A 21,155-nucleotide genomic window follows, 5' to 3' on the forward strand; every position below is an offset into this window, starting at 1 on the left:
AATGAACACAGAAAAGCCTTCTGTCTAAACTAACAATGACAGCTTCACATCATAAAAAATCCTTTTCGTTACAGTTTTTAAAAAATTATTTATGAAGCAGTCACATGGGATTTAAAGAGACATCAGACTGATTTGCTGTGACTCTGACTGTTCTAAGTTAAAAAATCCCATAGTATTCCTGTCTGTTGGCTTTATAATTACTCTGTACAAAGACATAAACTACTGCTTACCCTAGGATGAATGCATACAACTCTATGAAACAGTAAAGAAGCCAAAGAAAAGAAATACTAAAATACTGCTTCTTCTTGGACAATCTGTGGAGGCAGCAAGGCTTGTTGTTTCCTGTCTGAAGATATATTGCATATGGTGGAGACAGATCTCTAAATATTTACACTATGAAGATCTTGTTCTCTTGCACTAACCTGAATTGCAAGATTTTAAGGTTGAAATAAGAATTCTTCCAAATACTCACTCTCCCTGCCTGGCAGCAAGGGCTGCATCGGGCCCATCTGTGCTTGTTGATTCGGGAAGCATTTATGTAGGGGATGTGGTCCAAGGGGATAACTCTGAACAGGCAACTCTCCAGCAGTCTTCAGTGTCCAGCTGAGGTAATGATGGGATTGGAGGACCCTCTGCCTTGTATTTATAAGCAGAGACCATGGAGAACAAGGTGCTGGATCCATCCAGTGATGGTGCCACAAGCACCTCTGGTTCCAGCCAGTCAGTTAAGAGAGTTCTTTAAGACACAGCACGTGGACTCACTTGGAATAATTATTGGGTAATATCACTTACTGTCCATACGTGAAGGTCATCAATTCTGTTGGTGTTCTGCATAGGATAAAATTTATTTCCTACTTTGAACATCAACTGGAAAACACAATTAATAACAAATTGTCAGTTTAAATGTTTTCATTTTAATTTCATAAACTTTAATGGATAAGAAAAGGAATTTAAATCTTTGAGAACCCCATTCTCACGCTTAGACTAAGGATTATGAAATAGGAAAGAGAAATGTAAGCATATACTGATGAAAACAGATAAGCAAAGAAGGTATAACATTAAAATGTTCATATCTATGAACAGCATTAAAAAATTAACTTGAAACATGCCACTTCAGATGTGCTTTGTCTACTCTAGACTACCATTTGGATTGTTAACTGTCCTGTGACCACATTATGCAAAGAAGTTAGCACCATTACCCATATTTCTTTTTTTCTTCAGTTTCTTTTGTGTATGTAGAGAACTATATGGATCCAATTTAAAGAAATGTTTCACATGCTATACTAAGATGTTTATAGCCCAAAACACCACCAGCTATTCAAGATGAATATCAGTTGGTGTGGGCAAAAGCAAACATTTAATCAATGAAAATACTACTGGTTTACTTCTTTTTCAGGCTTGTTAATGTCAATTAGCTGCATACAAATTATATAGCTCAGTCCCTTTTGAGATACTTTTGCACAGATTTTTATGGCTAGAAACAGATTCATCTGTATTCATAGCCTATGAGCTTGAAAAGTACTTGGACTTTTTTCAAACATACAAAAAATCATCTCTGAGCTGCGACTAATCATAGAAGACTTAATTCCTCAAGGAAATTGTTCTGGGAAAGCTATAAGCAGACAGAACAGGAATTTACAATGGAAATTGGCTTGCAACCTCAGGCTCTCATCTCAAAAATTTTTACACATGTATCTCATTAAAGACATATAGAAGGCCTTCGTGTTGCATCAAGATGCAGACAGGCTGTGGGCACCTTTGTGATGCTTTCCTAGCGTCTGTGAAGTTACACATAGACTCCTTGCAGCAGAGCTCACATTCAGGTAGCATGGTCTTCAAGCTGTCGTATGTGGTTATTAGTTTAAAAAATTAGTATTTTGCTCTCACAAAAGGCATAATCTTAACTAAATGTCAACCGTTTTGTAGTGTCTGTATACAGGTAGCGTCCTAGAGCTGCAGAAGGAGCCAGGGTTGCAAATCTACCTTTCAGACACCTGAAGTCCTGAGCTGAATGTCTGCATTCCGGACATAAAAGGAATTAGGCTGCAAAAGGTGGGATTTGCTCAGAGCCACCCTTGTCCCCACACCGAAAGAGTTTAGATATAGTAGGCTAACAGGGAGAGGTGAGATGGAAGGGTGAAATTCAGGAACAAGCAGCAAAACCTCCCACTGTGTGTGTGACCTTGAATCCTCACCCTTTTCACAAAATGGAGCTAGAAAAACAGCTTTTTTAGTACCTCAGCGATTAGACACCACACACTGAACATGGGAGACTCAAATCTCCTCTCTGCCTGAAGGAGCAGTTTACATCTCCCACAAGAACTCTCCAATGACTCAGCTATATGATATAATGCCTTGGACTCTCACAACTTTTCCCCTATTAAAGCTCTACTATTCCTGATGTGCTTGAATATTCACTGCAGCACACACCAAGCCCTCCTTATTCCTTGTGCCCTGCTGACAGTCGAAACCAGCCGGGGATATTTCATAGTCAGGTCACAGAATTAGCCTGAGCCCGTCCCATCCCGCGAACCCTTTACTGTTCCACGCAAAGCGGCCCATTTCAAAGCAGCGATTTGAAACACCCCCCACCAGCTCACGGATGCCTGTGTTTGAAGACAAGGGATGTGCTGACAGAGAAACAGGGGAGAGGGTACAAAAATGTCCCCCCTCTCCATAGGAAAGCCGCGACACACAATTTATCACGGCGGGAGAGGGTCCTGCTGATGGAAAAGGTGGAGCAATGCCGAGGGTGCAAATCGGGCTTGCGTGGCCATCGAGTTACCGTCCCACCTTCTGCCCAGCTCTGTGCACCCTAACAGCAGCAAGGACACGAAGGAAAACCTCCTGGTGGACATGCACCCACTGAGTGTCCTCAGAGACCAGACGTTCGTGACTCCACGATGAGGAGAAACTCGGTTTGGGATAGAGCTGGAGCGCATCGGGAGAGGCACTCAGAGCGTTGCCGCCCGGCTTTGAGAAGAAGGGCCACGAGGTCTTTCTTGCCCATCAGGATCCCAGCACTGAAGCAGCGAGGGAAGATGGGTGGGATTTCACCTCAATTCCGTTTAGTGGCTTAAAAATACCTTTGAAACGGCATCGTTTTTGGAGCAGCCCACACATGTCGCTTGCGAATGCTGATGCTGAATGATTTCACCTGACCCGGCCGCCCTTCCCCCCCCGGCACCGTCGTGTCCTCCGCCCCGCCACAGCCCGGCGTCTCCCACACCGTTTCGCTGCTTCCCTGCTCGCAGCTCCCGCCCTGCCAACGCCGGGGGCCTCCAGCCACCCCTCCGGAGACACCGTCCTCCCGCCCGGCCAACAGAGCAGGCATGAAGGAGGGTGGATGGGCGGCAGCCATTTCGGGGTGTGAAGGGAGTCACCCGCGAAGACCCCCGCCGGAGGGGGCAAGGATGCGAGCAGCGGGGGGCACAAAGGGGAAAGTGGTCCCCGAGCGGAGCGCCTCCGCTTTCTCCATGGGCGGTGGGGAAGGAATGGGCAGGAATATTCTGGACCGAGGGAGGGGAGGAAGGAGAAGGTGATGAATAACTTGAATAAATCTGCAACGGAGCTGAGGAGAGGGGGAGGGAAGCGGCGGCGGGTCATGTGAGGCACAGTCATGCTGCGGGACCGAAGAAGAGGCAGTAGAGGGGCACCTCGGGGTGGGAGGGGGGGGGAGAGGAGGCGGCTGCTGGGGGGGTTTGCCTGCCTGCTCGGTCGCCATGGCCACAGCCCTTCCCCCGCCCCGCACCCCCTCCCCAGCCAGGGGAGCCGCCGCACGGGGACAATCCCCCACCCTTCCCCCTCCGCGGGCTCGGCGCCGCTCGGCAATTTCCGCCACTCGAGCCGAACCTATTTCCGTCGGCCTCGGCCAGACGGGCTTTATGTCTGCCAGCGGGGCGCGCATGCGCGGCGGCCGCCATCTTACGTTGTCTCTCGCCTGCCCTCCCCTTTGGCGAGCTTTCCCCTCCCCCCTGCACCTCGGCGCAGCGCCCTCCTCCAACGCTCCGCTCAGGAGACGGGGCCGGGAGGGGGAGAGACCCGCGGTGGCAGGGAAGCCGGGAGAGACCCGGAGGGAAGAAGAAAGGACGAGGCAGACGCGCACGCGGGAGGAGGACTGATCCCAGGCGCGGTTCTGCGGAGGAAGAGCGGGTGCCGCCTGTTATAAAGGGGGAGGAGGCGGAGGGGGAAGGAAGAGCGTGCGGAGCGGAGCCTCCTCCAGAGACAGCCAGACACAGAGGGAGGAGAGAGAGGCTGCCTGGCTGGCTCCCCCTTCCTCCCTCCCTCCTTTTCATGGACTCTCTTGTTGGGCTGCTGCTGCTTTTCTTCCCTCTTTATTCCGTCTCTTTCATACCCAAAATGATTCAGCTCCATGGCTGCCACTGACGGGGATGTCCCTGCCCGGCTCAGCCTGCCGCTGCCGCCCTGCTGTGCGCCAGTCCTGTACGTATCTGCTCTCTCCTACTACTACTACTACAGCTGTGATGGCGAGGGGCGCCGGCCGCCTTGCCGGGCTGCCCTGAGGGCCCGCCGGCTGCCCTCGCCCCGCTGAGGAGGCGGCGGCCCGGCGGCGGCGCCCGCCCTGCTGAGGGCGGTTGTGCCGGCTACCGGCGAGCCGCGGCGCCCGAGTGAGCCGCGGGGAGCAAGGGGCTCGACCCAGGGGCTTGCCGGCCGGCCGGCTGGCTGGCTGGCTGGCTGGTTGGCTACCTCCAGCATTTCTTCCGCCCGCTGCCCACCCCCCAGGAGAGGCGCAGTCGGGGGGCGGGAGGGGCAGGAGGGGGGGAGGGCAGGAGGGCGGTGGAAATCAGAAGGGGGTGGCGGGGAGAGGGAGAAAGAAAGTGAATGGCGGAGGATTGAAAGTGTCACATTCAGAGGCGCTAATCTGGAGGACCGGTCCTCGCCCCCTCCCTGTCTCGGAGGGGAGGAGGAGGGGAGGGGGGTGGTTAGCGGCGGTGCCGAGGCGCTTCAGCCCGTGCTCTGCGGGAGCCGAAGCGGGGGGGGTTGTGCGTGCTGTGTCTCTGCCCTGCCGTGAGCGCAAAGCTAACTGTGTGTGCGTGTGTGTCTGTGTGTGTGTCTGTCTGTCTGTCTCTCTCCATACCGGGGGATTGCACTCTTAAAATACACCCGATACAATGCACCAGCCTGACTCAGCCGCAGACATTAGTGCTAGGAAGATGGCGCACCCGGCAATGTTTCCTAGAAGGGGCAGCAGCAGTAGCAGCGGCAGCAGCTGCGTTACTGCTCCCACTGCACCAGGTACCGGCGTTGGGAGCACTGCCCTCTCCGCCGAGGATTATCAGCCGCCTTTGCTGGTCCAGCCGCCGCCTCCATCTCCTGCAGCATCTTCATCAGCGGGTCCACAGCCGACACCCCCTCCTCCACAAAGCCTGAACCTCCTTTCGCAGTCTCAGCTCCAGCCACAGCCTCTTACACAGACTGGAGCTCAAATGAAAAAGAAAAGTGGATTCCAAATTACCAGTGTGACCCCTGCTCAAATATCGGCAAGTATGAGCTCTAATAACAGCATAGCTGAGGATACGGAAAGCTACGATGACCTGGATGAGTCCCACACTGAAGACCTGTCATCTTCAGAAATCTTGGATGTTTCTTTATCCAGGGCCACTGACTTGGGAGAACCTGAGAGGAGCTCCTCTGAAGAGACTTTAAATAACTTCCAAGAGGCAGAGACTCCCGGGGCTGTTTCTCCAAACCAGCCTCATCTTCCTCAGCAGCATGCTCCTCTGCCTCATCACCCACAGCAGAGTGTTGTGATCAATGGAAGTGTTCACCCCCATCATGTTCATCACCACCACCATCTTCACCACCACCATCATGGACACCATCATCCATCACATCCTGGGGTGGGCAGTGCCCCTGTTTCTGGAGGACCACCGCCCAGCCCATCATTTAGAAAACTATCAACAACTGGAAGCTCTGACAATGTTATATCAACTGCACCAGTTTCTGCTGCATCATCCACTGGTTCCCCGGCATCTGCCGTGTCTAATATCCGCACCACAAGTACTCTTGGCAGCTTAGGTGTAAGTCCTGCTACTGGAACTAGTACCTTAAATAATATGGGTGGTGGTAGTTCTAGTGTGGCAAGCAACGTGCTTGGTACTATAAATTTAAGCAACATTACAAGTACTGGTAATGTAAATGCTTTGTCTGGAAGTAGCAGCAGTGTTAATGTGAATATCTTGAGTGGTGTTGGCAATGGTACGAGTGCTTCCTCTAGTGTCATTAACAATGTTACTAATCCAACTGCAGGAATGGCAGTGGGATCAAGCCAGCAGCAGCAGCAGCCTACATCTGGCACTTCAAGGTTTAGGGTTGTAAAACTAGATTCTAGTTCTGAACCTTTCAAAAAAGGCCGATGGACATGCACTGAATTCTATGATAAAGAAAACACTGTTGCAGTTTCAGAAGGAGTAGCAGTAAACAAAGCAGTAGAGACGATAAAACAAAACCCGCTTGAAGTGACTTCTGAAAGGGAGAGCACCAGTGGGAGTTCTGTTAGCAGCAATGTAAGCACACTGAGTCACTATACAGAAAGTGTGGGAAGTGGAGAAATGGGAGCACCTACTGTGGTACAGCAGCAAGCTTTTCAAGGTGTGGGTCCGCAGCAGATGGATTTTAGCAGCACTGCTCCTCCGGCAATTCCAGCATCCAGTATACCACAGAGTGTTTCTCAATCACAGCTTGCACAAGTCCAGCTGCATTCTCAAGAAGTAAACTATCCACAGCAGAAGCCAGGGGTCCAACCTCCTGCACAGGCCAGTCTAACCACTGTGACTGGGGTTCAGCCAGCCCCAGTTAATATCCTAGGTGTATCCCAATCTCTGGGCCACCAGCAACCTGCCATTCCAAGTATGGCTCAACAGCAGCTCCCGTATTCTCAGCCGGCGCAGCCCGTGCAGCCTTTGCCGGTTGTACAGCAGCAGCAGTTGCAGTACGGGCAACAGCAACAACAGCAGCAACAGACAGTTCCTACACAGATGGCTGCAGGTCACGTTAAGCCCGGGAACCAAAACTCTGTCACGGGGGCTATGCCAGACTACATTCAACATCAGCAGATCCTCCAGACTCCAGCCCCTGCCATGCAGCCCAGTTCTACAGGAGTAGGAGCAGGGCAACCGGTTCCCGTCGCCCCGGCGCAGAGCATGCAGCCTTCAGTACAAGCACATCCAGCTGCTGCCCCAGCTCAGCCTGTTGCACACCCTCCAGCGGGGATACCAGGTGTAGGTACCAGTGGTCAAATGCTGAATGTTGGGCAGCAAGGAAGTGTAGCCACTGTGGTGCAACCACCGTCTGCTGCAAGCCAAATTCCACCTCCAGTTATGCCGTCAACGGCTGCTCCTCCATCTTCACAAGTAGTGCAGCCTGTGCAGACAGGAATAATGCAGCAGGGATTACAGGCTAGCACTTCAGGCCTTCCTCAGCAAATGGTCATTGCTCAGCAAAACACCTTGTTACCTGTACAGCCGCAGGCACAAGGAGTGGATGCTGTAGTCCAGGGGATGACCGGCCAGCAGCTGCCTGCAGTTAGCCCTATACCGGCTGCTAGTACTGTTCCTGCACCAAGTCAGGCTGGTTCAGCTGTGCCTCCTGGCATACCTTCTGCTTCTATAGGTTTGGGACAGCCGCAGAATATAGCGCAAGCTTCGACTGTGCAGAATGGGAATTTGGCCCAAAGTGTTAGTCAGCCCCCCTTGATATCAACAAGTATAGGTATGCCAGTGGCACAGAGTGTGCCACAGCAGATACCGCTCAGCTCTACCCAGTTCCCTGCACAATCACTAGCTCAGTCAATTGCAAGCCAAATGGAAGATGGCAGGCGCCCTACAGAACCTTCCTTGGTGGGTTTACCTCAAGCTGCCAGCGGTGAGAGTGGTGTTGGAGCATCAGCTGTCTCAGATGGTGGTAGCAGCAACATGCCATCCTCTGCTTCCCTCTTTCCACTGAAGGTGCTGCCTCTGACAACGCCCCTCGTAGATGGTGAGGATGAGAGGTAAGAGCGCTTGTAACTTTTATTCAAAGATGCTGTCTGATAGTTTGGTTTGCGCTAACTTGAAGGTCTCGTTGCAGCCATTCTGTGCACTGAAGTGGTGTGATGTTTTTGTCTAATAAGAATTACTGTTTCTTGGGTCCCAGCGCATGTAGGTATATATTAAAATACTTGCTTTACTCTTGAGGGGGTGGGTTGTATTGATGATGCCCTGAAACTACTGCGTGGGTAAACTGTGTTTAGCAATCTGTGACATTGTGTACGTCCCCATTGTATAGAGGAAGACTAAAGAATACTGCGGAATGCGGGTATGCTAGTGGTGATTGTAGTTTAGATTACTATACTGAAATAATTAATATTTATTCTTAGGTAGATTGTTTTTCTTTTTCACAAGCCTAGACTTCATCCTGCCTCAGCTTCTTTTTTTTTTTTTTTTTTTTTTCAAGTATTGACTTTACTCAGGTTGAACCAGTTGCGAGTCTGTGGTATATGTAGAAGTCTTCTCTTTGACAGCCAAGCAGTGCTCTAGGCAAATGAGAATGGTGGGAAAAGGGAGGTTCAGCAACACTGTTGTGGCTCTTTAAATTGAATTTAGGGCACTTTTGGTCTTGGTGGTTTTGCTTCAAAGCATTGAGCCATGGCAAGAGCCACTCAGGCCTATGGAGGAGTGGTGAGCCTTGGAATCTGGTGCACCAATTCTGTGAAGTCAAGAGTAGGAAACTGCATGTGTTCTCCCACCTTCGCCTTTGCAGGTAACTGACCACTGGCTGGTGTTAATAGTATTTTCATGTGAATGTTCTCAATTCTTTGACAGCATGAGCAGAGATCTGTGTCAGTTGTGAAGGGCCCTTGTGTGTGCAGGCTGTAGCGATCTGAACCGCAGTTTTAAGGTGCAATTGTTTGATAGTAATTACACACGGAAATTCCTCACAGTGTTGAGGACCCCTTGTGATAATGTGTTTAGAAATGGATGGGAAGACTGTGGTGGTTCTCCCAAAGAACTTGTTGTCCTAAGAAGAAGCTACGTTACTGGAGGAAGTAACTTTAACTTGCCTTGAGAATGTGGGAGAGGATGGGCAAGAACACCAGAAAAGAAAAACTGAGACTCAGGAGACAAAATAAAGCACCAAATACTTACAGGGTGGGGGAAATGGCATTGCATTGGCAGGTGAACTGCTTAAATATCTTCTTGATGCCATAGCATAAACCAAGAGTAATACCGGTGGCAAAGCTTTATTAAAAAAATAATAAACCAGGTTACTGGGAGAGGCTGGATTCTTTCCTTAATATTGAAAATACTAACTCTATCAGCAGTCTCTGATTATGTTGATCATGAGGTGTTGACTGCCTTAGTGGCTTTCATCACGTCTTTCTAAGATGCCAGGGAGCTATAATGAGTAGCAGCTTGTCTTCCAGGAGTGCTAGAAGACAAGTTCCAACACTGTTTAATTCTGATTCTGTTTTTTAGTCAATAAGTATATGAAGGTGGTAGAAGACGGATTGAGGTGTTAAAGCCCACAGTGTCACCATTATGCTACTAGCAGTCAGTTTTCTCAGTAATGTTTTTTGGTTTGCCTTCTTTCAATATTTCTAAACCAGAACACTAATCCTTCACTTCATGGGTCTGACTAGTGTTTGTTTGGTGGTGTGTTTTGGTGGTCTGTAGGCTTTTGTTTGGGTTGTTCTTATGCTGTAGTGGTGTTTTTCTTTTTTTTTTTTCCCCAACCAAAAAAATCTCCCTAATCTTTTGGGGGATCCTAGCTGAGAGAATCATCAACTCATTGATACTTAGTGTTTTGGAAAATGACATCTGGCATGTGACTGTACACTGATTTTAAGAGCATATGTTAGCTGTTGTCGTGATAGGTAGTTTTTCCAGAATGTTTAAATCCCTCAGGGTAACAATAGCCAGAAATACCTCCTTCCTCTGTTATTTGGCTGGCCAAGGATCATATCCTTTCTTCTCCCATGCACGTTGCGTCTTTGTTCAATCTGTCATCTCCAGGTAGACTACACTTTTGTTTAGCTGCAGTTGGAAAATCATTTAGATTCTTTACACGGGGCAGGATATGACTCTATTAAATGGACACCAAAAATAATTGTGGGGTTTTTTGCATGGCAGTAGTGGTCAGGTTACTTTTGTGTACAATTAGATAATTTAAAGTGGCACTTTTCTGTGTGTATCTTCCTGTAACATTGCAGACTTAGCGAGATTGCATCTGTTTCTGTATCCAGGGAGTTTCAGAACAAGATATTATTTATATTATCATGCTGACTGGAGTTTCTTGTGGTCTGGGGCTTAGATCTGATCACTTGCTGAAGGTAGTGCAATATAACCCTGTTCTGCTTGGCTTTTCATTTCTTTGGCCATTGGATGTCTCTAACCAGAGTTGAATTTTTTTGCCTGTCGTTAAGTTTATTGCCTGTTTTACAGGAAGAGTAGTTTATTGTAAAAATATATAAACATTTAAGAAGCAGGTATATGGTAAATGTGTGTTTAAAATGCCCGTTTATCTTTGTCTTGTGCACACACACATATGTCACTGAAGACTTATCAATAAGTCCCAAGTGATTCTAAACCTGGCAAGGGAAAAGGCAGGAGAAAGAAGTGATGACATAATTGGGCCAGTGAAGAAGCTGTAAAATTCCATTTAGTGTGCCTTTGAAAAAACATCTGACCCATGTAATACCTTGTTTAGATTAACTCCCAGCTTTCCTTAAACCTGTATATAGTTGCCCTTAAAGACGTGCCAGTATCTTTAAGTCTTTAGCCCTGTTCAGTTTTTAGAACACCATTTGAGGCTCTCTTTCTATGCCTGTTATCAGGGCATGGCCTTTTAAATATAGACAGAGTGGAGTGTATCTACTTTGAAAACTGTAACCTTTATTTCTCAAGAATGTTTTTTTTTTTTTTAATCTTCAGTGACTTGAAATAATAGATATTAAAAATGAACTGCTTGACAAAATGTTGTATGTAAAATTAATTAGCAAAATTTCCCTATTAAAGAGAGGGGAACACTGTTATGAGTTCCTATATCAAAAAAACCAACCCAGTAAAAGCAACAGGAAAAAACCCACCACCCCCTGTGGTGGTTCTTCTAACTATTCTTTCTTCAGCCTGTTGGGTATGCCATAGATGTATGTATGTTGGTAGATTCAGATTATCTTCTAACATTTCAGTTTACAAAAATGTATTTTGAATGTTAAGTATTTTTTTCTTCGCTTGAATCATGGTATCGACCTATTTTAGTGCATGATTATCTTACAGTTTCTTGGATTTGCAGCAGGTACCTTGATTAATCAGTTCTGTTATTAAATCGTGTCAATTATAGATGTCTTTTGAGCTTAGAATTTCATTTTTGAAACTGTAGGTGATTTCTTTTTATGCTTTTGAAACTTAAGTATGGAAAAAAACCATTGACATTACAGTGAATTATTTTGTGTATGTATACTTAGTGTTGCAAAAGCAGTTTTAAATCTTCCTAGACAATGCTTTATTATGCTATAGGTGCAGTAAGATTTTGAGCAATACTTAAATTAACCAGTAAAGCAAAAACTTAAAAAAAGCAGTGCATTTTACAGCATTTATAAAGGCTGCTATAATTAAATTTTAAAATAACTTAATCTGAAATGTTTACCATTACTCAAAAGCATATTTTGTGAATTGAAGGATAAGAGAACTGTCTCCCTGTCCTTGACAGCATTTTCTGTAGAGCTGCTTTCATTTGTTAGTCTGATGCAAGTTGTTTTCACCTGTTTATGCATTTCATCCAACAGAGAAGGAAAAGAGAGAGGAGGAAAAGGTGATAAGCACTTAAAACTGACATGGAGATTTGAAGTATTCTTTAGTACATCCGAATCTCTCAATTTTATTTTTGAAGAGAAATTTTGGAAAAGATCCCTTTACAGCTGGACAGAGAAAACAATATGGAGGAAATGTTTTCTGTATAGGATGTATGCTATGGCTTGTTATTAAATCTCTGGAAAAACTGGAAGATTAAAGCTGAATTTGAGAAGTTAAATATTCATTAACAGTCTCTCTAGTAACTAGTACTAGCTTGTAAAGCAAGAGTTCAGTCAGGAAATTGGATTAATTTTTGTTACATACATGGTTTGATATTATACAAATGAGATTTTTACAGGTGTGTTTGCACACTTGTTGAGGATGTTGTAGTCAGGCAGTAGTGAATGAAAGTATTGAAGTTGAACTAGACATTTCATTTAAAGATTTTTTCTTTATAAGTTTTGCTTATTTTACTTTGTAAGATGTTTGTGTTTATGTGGGCTTTTAAGATTTGCTGTAAGTTTTGCTTCTGTATATTTGATGAAAAAGGGAGGAGATACTTTTAGAAGATAATTCACAACAAAGGATTTATGGTGGCTTAGCATGGATTTATGGTGGTAGTTTCTTTAGTAGCATCATAGGGGCAGCGTTGTTATTTTCTTTTCTCAGATTTTAAACTTGTTTCAGAGTCTTTCCATCAATAAATTTCCTAAAAGTCTCTTCAGATCTTCAGTTTGGCTATCTGTGGAACTTGGAAAAACAGCTACCCTCAGTAATGGCAAGTTATATGAGTAAAAAGAGCACTTTAAAGAAAATGTGGTTGCTGTTGTGTTATGCTGACAACTCCAGCTTCTCATTTCATCTGATAAAATACCCACTGTTGGCAGAATTGCTTTGTTAGATCTCTAAGTAAATAACAGTGTGGAATTTAGGGTCTGCACCTTGTGTGTGTGCTGGCCTGCTGGATGTGGCAATACCTGCTTGGATGGACCTTTTTCCGGTGGCTTTTTTTTGTAGAGCCACTTTCTGCATACCATGGTTTGCTTTGAACTGAGAATTGCTACAGTGCTTGGTATTGCTAAATACAGGAAGAATCAACAGATTTCAAGGGGTTGTAAAAGCAGTAATTTACGACTTAAAATAAAAAAAGATTGTCGGAGATGCTGAGAAGTGTTGGTCTCCAACTGATAATGTGATTTCCAGAAAATGTTTCTTATCATTACAGTTTTGGCTGCTCTTTGGAAATTATCAATTTATAAGCAGAGTAAACAACTAGCAAGTTTCAAAATATTTAATGTTGAAAAGCCATCTTTGTTACTGTCTCAGGATTTTCTTTATGTTACAGGCTAATTTGGAAATTAGAATTACCTATTTGTCAGTCTTTGTATTGGTAGTGTAAAGGCTTTAGCCTTTATAAGTTACAATGATCTAGATAATGCCACAATAATGAGGCTTAAAAGTCAGTGGTAAGCTGGGAAAGGTATGAAAATGGGAGGGGGATTATTAATTAAAAGAAAACAAAAAAACTCAGAAAATCCAGCCCTCCTCTCTAAAAGACCTCCATGTTAATGTACCTTGCTTAAGCTTGAAGGACATGGCTAGCACATCTTTTTTTCCCAAAAGCCCACCCTATAATAAAGCTGTTCAGTTTATAGAGGATGATAAAGTAAATAAGCCTTTTCAGAACTCTCTCTTTACAGCTTAGGAAGTAGATCAAGTTGTAAAGAGTAGTTTTACTAGTATAGTCTTCTAGGAGAAGAAACTATGTTTACCTAATATCAGTGTAATAACAGCAAGTGTATTCTTGGTATGACCTTTTAGGTAAAAATTTGTGAGCTGAGTTTGCAGTTTGGTGCAGCTGAAATGTAAACAAGAATAGAAAAGAATTGTGTGTCTTTGTTCCCATTGATTTAATGCACTGGTTCTTTTCTATTGCTGATTAATTTATGAGACTAAAGTGTGCTGTGTGTAATGGGTATTCTACTTTAAGAAATGACTGAAAACTTATTTTTAAAAGGAGGCCTCTACCTTTCATTTACTGCACTTAGGCCACCAAAGGCAATACTATTAAGCAAAAGCATGCTTTAGCAGCATACTAAGCAGGGACTAAGGGTAAGATTATTCAGGAAATTATTTCATGGTAATGATCACTGTAAATAAGGAACTGGTTTATTCTCAGTGCGGTTGTACAAGAAGGCATAGCCTAAAGCTAAGATGAAAGAGCTCTTGAGTGACTGGAGATACCACTTTATTTCAGCCTGTTCTAAAGCATTCACAGAGTTAAGAATTGCACGATGGTGTCAAATTGGAGAACCTGATCATCCTTTTGGTTTTAGTGTCTTACATGGCTTTAACTCCTGGTCTGTCTTTGGAATTTGCTGACACAGATAGTGATTGTGCTAATAGTCAGCTGTGGTGTGTAAACCCTTATCAGCTCGTTTTGTGCAAGCCTTCCAACACCTGGTATGCATTATCAGCATCTGAAGCAAGATTTGGTTTGTGGTTGCAGTTAGATGCAAAAGTCTCCATCTTCCACTGAAACTGGATAGGCTTTCCTGAGAGAGAGATTTAGGGGGTATGAATGTTTGTCAGGCAGGGGTTGTAATCATCCCATAGATGCAAATGCAAGAGAGTATTTTATATGATAGCTGAGGTGTGTTTATCACTGTTGGTTACCTTATGGGCTAAATGACTTCCTTGTACCTAATAAATGAGGACTTTGGTGCTGTGCAGAAATGAAGAATAATACTCACCATGGTTCAGAGAAAGTGCAACATTGCACTTTAATAACTGAACTTCTTCAATTTTATAATTTTTTTTTTCAGTTGCAAAACAGAATCAGGAAGATTTGTTTTGGGAGAATAGAAAAGTCACAGTAAACTTGTTCACTGTTTTTCTTTGAGCAAGCAATTAGTTTGTATTCCACTTAGCATTATTTTTTGTGTTTCGGAAGTGACTCTTGAAACTTTTGTCTATTCTGCAGTCTTAACTTACACTTTGTGGTCTTACCTGAGTTGTTTTAATGCTGTTGGTAATTCAACTTTTCTTTAATTCAGTTAATAACTTTCCAGAACTTCACTAATCTTTTCCTTAAAATATTTGAAATAATAGAAAATGTACACTGGGCTTGAGTATTATTACTGTAAGTTTAAAAATAATGCTATATGAATTATTAAATCATTTAAAGTGGGTTGTGTAAGCATAGGAATATGTTGGATTCTAACTGCTGCTCCATATGTGTGTATGAAGTCAAGCTTTCACCACTGTGCTAAGCATGAAAAATTGACATGTGTTTATGTCTATATTTGGGCACTTAAACCAATGTCTGTTGTCATGTGTTTTTAAAATGATTTTTCTTTGTATTAATGGTTTTTTTTATTCAGCTTTCAGGAGATTCGTGTGGTATTGGTGACGCTTCATGTATTGAGTACCTCTGACAATCACAATGTACATTTTAAATAATGTAGGCATTCAAGTTTGAAGCTCATGTCTGTCTATTTCTTCTTGTAATGCAGAGCTAGGGGGGGATCTAAGAGAGTCACTAAATTTCCTTGTTCAGCACAGTACTGGTGTATAAACAGCCCACCCTTTGTAAGCCTTTCTTGCTGGGAGTTGTAGGTGTACAAATTGACATGGGTGCAGAATTAGGAAATGACATTAGACTAAGAGAGAAGAAGTGAAGCAGTCTGAGGGGCTTTTATCATTCAGGATTAGAAGTTAAGCACTTTGTTGAAGCTGACTCTAATTCCCCTGGCTTTTTAAATTTTTCTCCAGGAAACTTTCAGAAAACTGTTTTAAAAATACTTGGAGCATCTGATCATCTGTTTTTATGCTTGTGAAATACCCATTCTTTCGAGTATAGTGGAGGAGTACAGTTTTATAAATTGCTTAAACAGGCAGCAGATGAGCTGTAAATTTAGGCCTAACAGATATAAACGGGCCAACAGTAGGCTGAAAAATATAAACTATTTCTAGTAAAATATAGATTTGATAGCAACTGGAAGTTTTTTGTAGAACAATTTCTATCCTGCTGCTTGAGTGTGCTAAACCACTTGGCCAGGCAATTTCAGCTTGTATGCATCTGAAGTACTTGTCCAACATTCTGTTTATATGTCTTATATTGTTTTGCTTTTCTTTGTTTGTTTTTTTGGTTTTTTTATTTTTTATTTTTATTTTTTATATTTGATTTTTAATTAGCATGGATATCCATTAGGAACTTTTCAGGGCTTTGAACTCCTCATGTGTATCAATATTTGAACTTCTCCAGCAGTATGAAAGTGCTTAGCTAAATATGAGGGAGAGTACTGAAAGCTGCTGAAAAGGATACACATTCATCAATAGTCCTAGTTTGTTAGTTCATTTAATTTTTTACTACTGTGCTGTGGTTCTTAAAGGTGAGTTAGTGACACAGATAAGGTAATTTCAACCTGCCAGTGCTACTGGGGTATTCTTGCTTCTGTATCCCCAGCATTACACTTGGTTCATATAAGATCAGAAGGTGCAGATAAAATATAAGTTATGCCTTTTTTTGCAGACATTGTTGGTCTTCTATTTTAATCTATTGCCTCATGGGTCAATAACCTTCCTAGTTATTGGTATCCTAGGATAAATCTTCAGTGTTTCTGTATCTAGTCAACAGTCTTTTTAATTGTATAAGGTGTTACATTTCTGAACTTAGTATCTGTTGTGAGTTGCTCTGGTCAAAACCAGTATTTTCCTTTAAATCATTGTAAACAAATGTGTGATGTAGAAAGATCTTTTTGAATGAATGTTTTTGTTCAGTAACTGTGTAATGTAGAGGGATAAAATCCCTGTCAAGATGAGGAAAAAACTCAAATGCATTTTAATCTTCTCTGACCTTCATTTCACCCAACTCTGTCACAGTTGTGTATAGATAGGAGATGGATGCAGACCCGCGGTTATAACTTAGGTATGAGAAACTGTAGAAAACATAGAATTAAAAATGTAACCATAGTACGTTTGTGTTTCTAAATATTCAGTGCTGTTCTGGCTAGTAAAAAGATGGTGATTAAAAATAAAGCCAGCAACTGATGTATGATTGCTTCAACTTCTGTTGTGACTGCAGTTTTGAAACATTTCTCTTTTTAAAGATGAGCAAGCAAGAAGAACTCAGGCAGAATCTGATTTCTGAGTGACTTGTTTGGCACGTATTGCCTCTCAGTTGGGATGAGCATAGTGAAAAAAAAACAATAAAACAAACCAAACTAAAATTAAACCCCCCAATTAAAACCAAACAAAACTAACAAAAAACTCCCCACCCAAAACAGAACAACCAAAAAACCCCAGAAAATCCAAACAAACCCCTCAAACTTCTGTAGGTAATTTTCGTTTTGGTGATTTTACTAAATGCATGTTTATGTGACAAAAGTATCATTGTGAGATATTGTACTATCTGAAAAGATTCCATATTTCTCTGATCAAGTCTCTCTGTGAACTATAAACAGCATTTTATTTCTTATTTCCAGGTTTAGCTTGACAGAAGGGGAATACTTTAATTTCCTCTAGGATTTTGTGAGGTTTCATAAAACAATGTTTATCCTATAGAAAGGCATTAAAGGGGAAGCAGAACAATTTAGGGTATTTCATTATTATCTTGTGTGTGGAAACTGGTGCATGATATTAATTGCTGGTTTCCCTTGGTGTCACTTGAAATACAGGATTCTCAACCTCTGAGCATCTCTGAAACCTAGCAAGGAAGGATTCTGGAGTAATAATTGTTTTGTATTTGGCACTGTGGTTTATGTTATAAGCTGTTCAGTGAAAAACTTGACCTGGCTTCAACGTGATTTTTCTGCTGAGCATTTTGATTAATGGATTTGGAAATTCTTTGGTCAAAAATTCTGAACACTGTGTATCTGCATATATGTACATAAGGGCATAAAAAGCTTAATTATTATTATTATTATTTTCTTTCTAATGAAAAAAATCTCTCTCCTGCTGGTGGGAGAGGCAGGAATTGCTTTTATGGTTTCATTTCTTGCATCCTTACTAAATAAGATTGAGTAAAAATAAAATAAAAGGAATCATGAGTTAATGAATACATATTTTAAGTACTTGTTAAATAATTTACTGTAGCACTCAAATGAATTCAAGGTATAAATGTACCCTATTAATCTGTTGAATGAGGTTATTGTGTTAAGAATGGATCAGCATATTGCACTGCCAAGTGTTTCTTTTGTAGGCCTAATATCCTAAATTGGGTGAAATGGCAAGTTAAGCATTAAAGGTTCAAGGAATGGTGGAGGATGTGCATGTGCCTCCCTGTTCTGGTCTTTCTTTCCAAGTTGCTGAGACTTTCCAACTCCATAATTTCTTGTGAAAAAGAGGAGTTCCTGAGCTCATATTTGATTGGAGGGAGAGAAGGGAGGACTGAAAGTGTGAAATGCTTATGATGGTGGTTTTGATTTTCTTCTTTCTTTTTCTGGTGGGGAAAGGAATTTTCATTTTTCAAATGGCATGAATGTGTTAGAGCCAAGTGTATGCAGTTATTGGCTGTACAGCCTCTTGTTATTTATGGGATAGTATCTAAAAGGTCTACTTGTGTATTGAGGCTCTGCTTTGTTGGCTGCTTTGTAACAAAGAGAAGAAAGGTGATGCTGAAGGACTTCTGCTGATGCCTATATAATTTCTGAATTGATTTTAAGGTGCTGATTCTTTGAAGCAGGCAAAATCTTAAATGTTTTTAGTGCTTTATGAAAAAAAAAGAGCAGAAAAAGATGGTTATCTCCATATTCCTGTAGAGATGTACCCTGTTAATAACAAAGTACACCACCTCTGGAATTCTACTGCATTGAAAATTGAGTCACCCTTTTGTGTGGGTTAGCATCTTTTGTAAGGTTTCACTGGCTCTGCTCTTGGGATGTGTAGATTCTTAGTGCTGCTTGCTTATGCTGGAGCACAGTGAGCAGCTTTTTTATTTTTTTATTTTGTTGGAATTTAGCATGTGAACAGTGGATGGTGACTGCATGAAGGGATTTTCAGCTTCTAGAGAGTTGTCTGATCTGTGGAATGGGAAAAAGCCATCAGCATGCTATAGCAGACAGTTATTTTCCCTGAACATCAGAATCCAATCTCTGAGAAACTTTAATGTATGTATTTACTGTCCAAATATGTAAAACAGTTAAAACTAGCCTTTTAGTACCTGTGAAGCCATTGGATTAAAGTGTTTTCTCTGAAAGCATCTCAAACAGTCTTCCAGAAAATTCTGTCAAGGACACTGAGATTGTGTTAAGTGTTCCTGTGTATTTTCACATAAAAGGTGGTCTTGATATTTACTGACTTGTAAAGTGTTTAAGCAAGCCATGCAACCCTCCCTTTTAATGCTTGTAAATTTGAGGGATGTTTAAGGAAGCTTGCTTTTTTCAAAGTTTTATTTTTAAAAGGAGTTCCTTCCTACTCCAGGCTCTGAACATGATCAGCTAAACCATTCTTAATGATTTAGGAACATATATATTTTATAATACCTAAAATGTTTTATCCATTGTTTCCAAAAAAAAAAAAATCCCCTCACAATTGAGATACCATTTTGTAAATGGTGTAGCATGCATATTATGTGAGTTGGAAGATGAGTCAGATTAATGTGAGATCCATGCAGTTACCAAAATTTGAAATTCCCAAACACTTTTTCTTTTAAAGCTCCTATAATTAAATGAACTCATAAGTACTTTGTAGAATTACTTCCTTGGAGTTCCTGTGAGGTACCTCTGAAACCAAAGTGCTTTATGATAGGCCCTAGATCTCCTGTCTGTGATTTAAGAGGAAAGTTGATAGCTTCTGGATTAAGTCTGTAGCCTTTGTTTGCACACAAATCTTCCCATGTTTTTATTACTGTGATGACCCGAACAGTAATGCAGATTATATTTATCAAATAATATTGCCCTGTAGCTTTGCATTGTGAAGTCTGTGTTCAGAAATGTTCAAATGTAAGTTTTCTGTAATGAATTGTTGTATGTATATGCAGAGCTTCTTTAAATTAAATGCTAGAACTTCATAAAATATTCTAAAAAATTCAACTTTCTTGGACACCAGTATTAAAAATGTAACTATAAATGAAAAATATAATACAAAATTAATAGCTTCTGTAGCATTTTATATACAAATGTATATTATGTCTGAATGTATAAATTAATAATGCAATTATTAAAATTATTTGTGCCTGTGCAAAATACTTTGAACTTCACAGGTGAACACTGCATGTTTTTTTGCTCATGAGTTGCATGTGTTCAGCCACTGATTTATATAAACTTTCTACTTCTAATGAAGAGGCAAGATTTAGGAGAAAAAAAGAAACAATAAATCCTTTCAGAAACCATGAGGTTGCTGGAAAGATCTAAATTTTGCTTCAGAAATAAGAGTTAAAAGAAGTAAGGACCATTGGCAGTGTAATCTGCCTAAGGTAATCATAAAAAGGAAAACAGTACAGGTAACTCCTGGGAAAAGTGACTTTTCCTTTTTTATGAAAGAAGCTGATCCAGCCACGTCTGAATGTGGCTAGTTCTGTACATGACCAGTTTCTGTGGGATTGGCTTTTAAGTGGCAAACAAAAATTAAGGTTGCAAACAAAGGTAATCTTAGACTGGCAAGAAGTGGTTTGAAATGTCCTGAAGAGACTTGCAGGTTTTTTTTTTTTGGTTGTTGTTGAAGTTAGCAGATTTTCTCTCTGTAAGCATACTGATGTCAGTGGATTGAATTAAGATTGCTTGCACAACTGTGAAACATGAGAACCCAGATTCTCTTTGCAGTTCTGGCTTTTCTGAAAACTAGAGCTAAATAAGAATTGTTCTTGAAACATGGCAGTGAACATCTAAAATGCCAGAATGGCTGCTGCTGACTTAGCAACTTAGTCTTCTTGAAGGACATACTTGTGTTAATTAATCTAATTGAGTAATTGGTAGCTATAATAGAGCTGCTGAAAAAGGGAGTAGCATGGAGCCCCATGAACTCAAGAGCTTGAAAATCCTGAATTGAAGTTTGCATTTTGGAGCAGTTTGTAATGAAGGTTTACGAACCTTTGGCCTTCTTCAGGAAAGGTATCTAGAAATGTATGAGCTACTTTTAGCTAAGTTATTTATTGGGAAGGAAGGTGTTTCTCTCTGCTCCTTCTTTATGGTTTATAACCAGAGAAACCCACTGCCATAGGAAGAAGTGATGAGTGGAGAGGCTTTTGGCCAGCTAGAGTAGGGTTTGTGAAGCCTGACTGGGTGACCAAGTGCTGTGGGGATGCTGTATATCTCTGGAAGTGACTGTTCCATGGAGGCTTTACTGTTGAGGACAACACCTTCCAGAAGTGGAAGTAATAGAAGCAATCGATTGATGTTAATTGCACATTTACCAGGTTAGTAC

At 42.0% G+C, this 21,155-nt stretch overlaps 1 protein-coding gene across 15 annotated transcripts in view; it reads left to right on the top strand.

The window, feature by feature from the left end:
* Positions 1-3,844: 3,844 nt before the first annotated feature.
* TSC22D1 (TSC22 domain family member 1) overlaps positions 3,845-21,155 on the top strand; it is a 102,621-nt gene continuing 85,310 nt past the window's right edge. For 8 of the 15 annotated variants that reach the window (XR_011725097.1, XR_011725089.1, XR_011725090.1 and 5 more), the window contains exons 1-2: positions 3,845-4,443; positions 5,142-8,011. Coding sequence is in view for 4 of the 15 variants with exons in the window: in XM_071739816.1 (XP_071595917.1) it covers positions 5,133-8,011 (2,879 nt within the window). In the remaining 11 variants the exon portion in view is untranslated. Of the gene's footprint in view, positions 4,444-5,132; positions 8,012-21,155 lie in introns of those variants that run through there. The other 7 variants (XR_011725106.1, XR_011725109.1, XR_011725105.1 and 4 more) reach the window with 4 other exon arrangements.

The sequence above is a fragment of the Heliangelus exortis genome, chromosome 1 (assembly GCF_036169615.1).
Source record: "Heliangelus exortis chromosome 1, bHelExo1.hap1, whole genome shotgun sequence".
NCBI classification, from domain to species: domain Eukaryota; kingdom Metazoa; phylum Chordata; class Aves; order Apodiformes; family Trochilidae; genus Heliangelus; species Heliangelus exortis.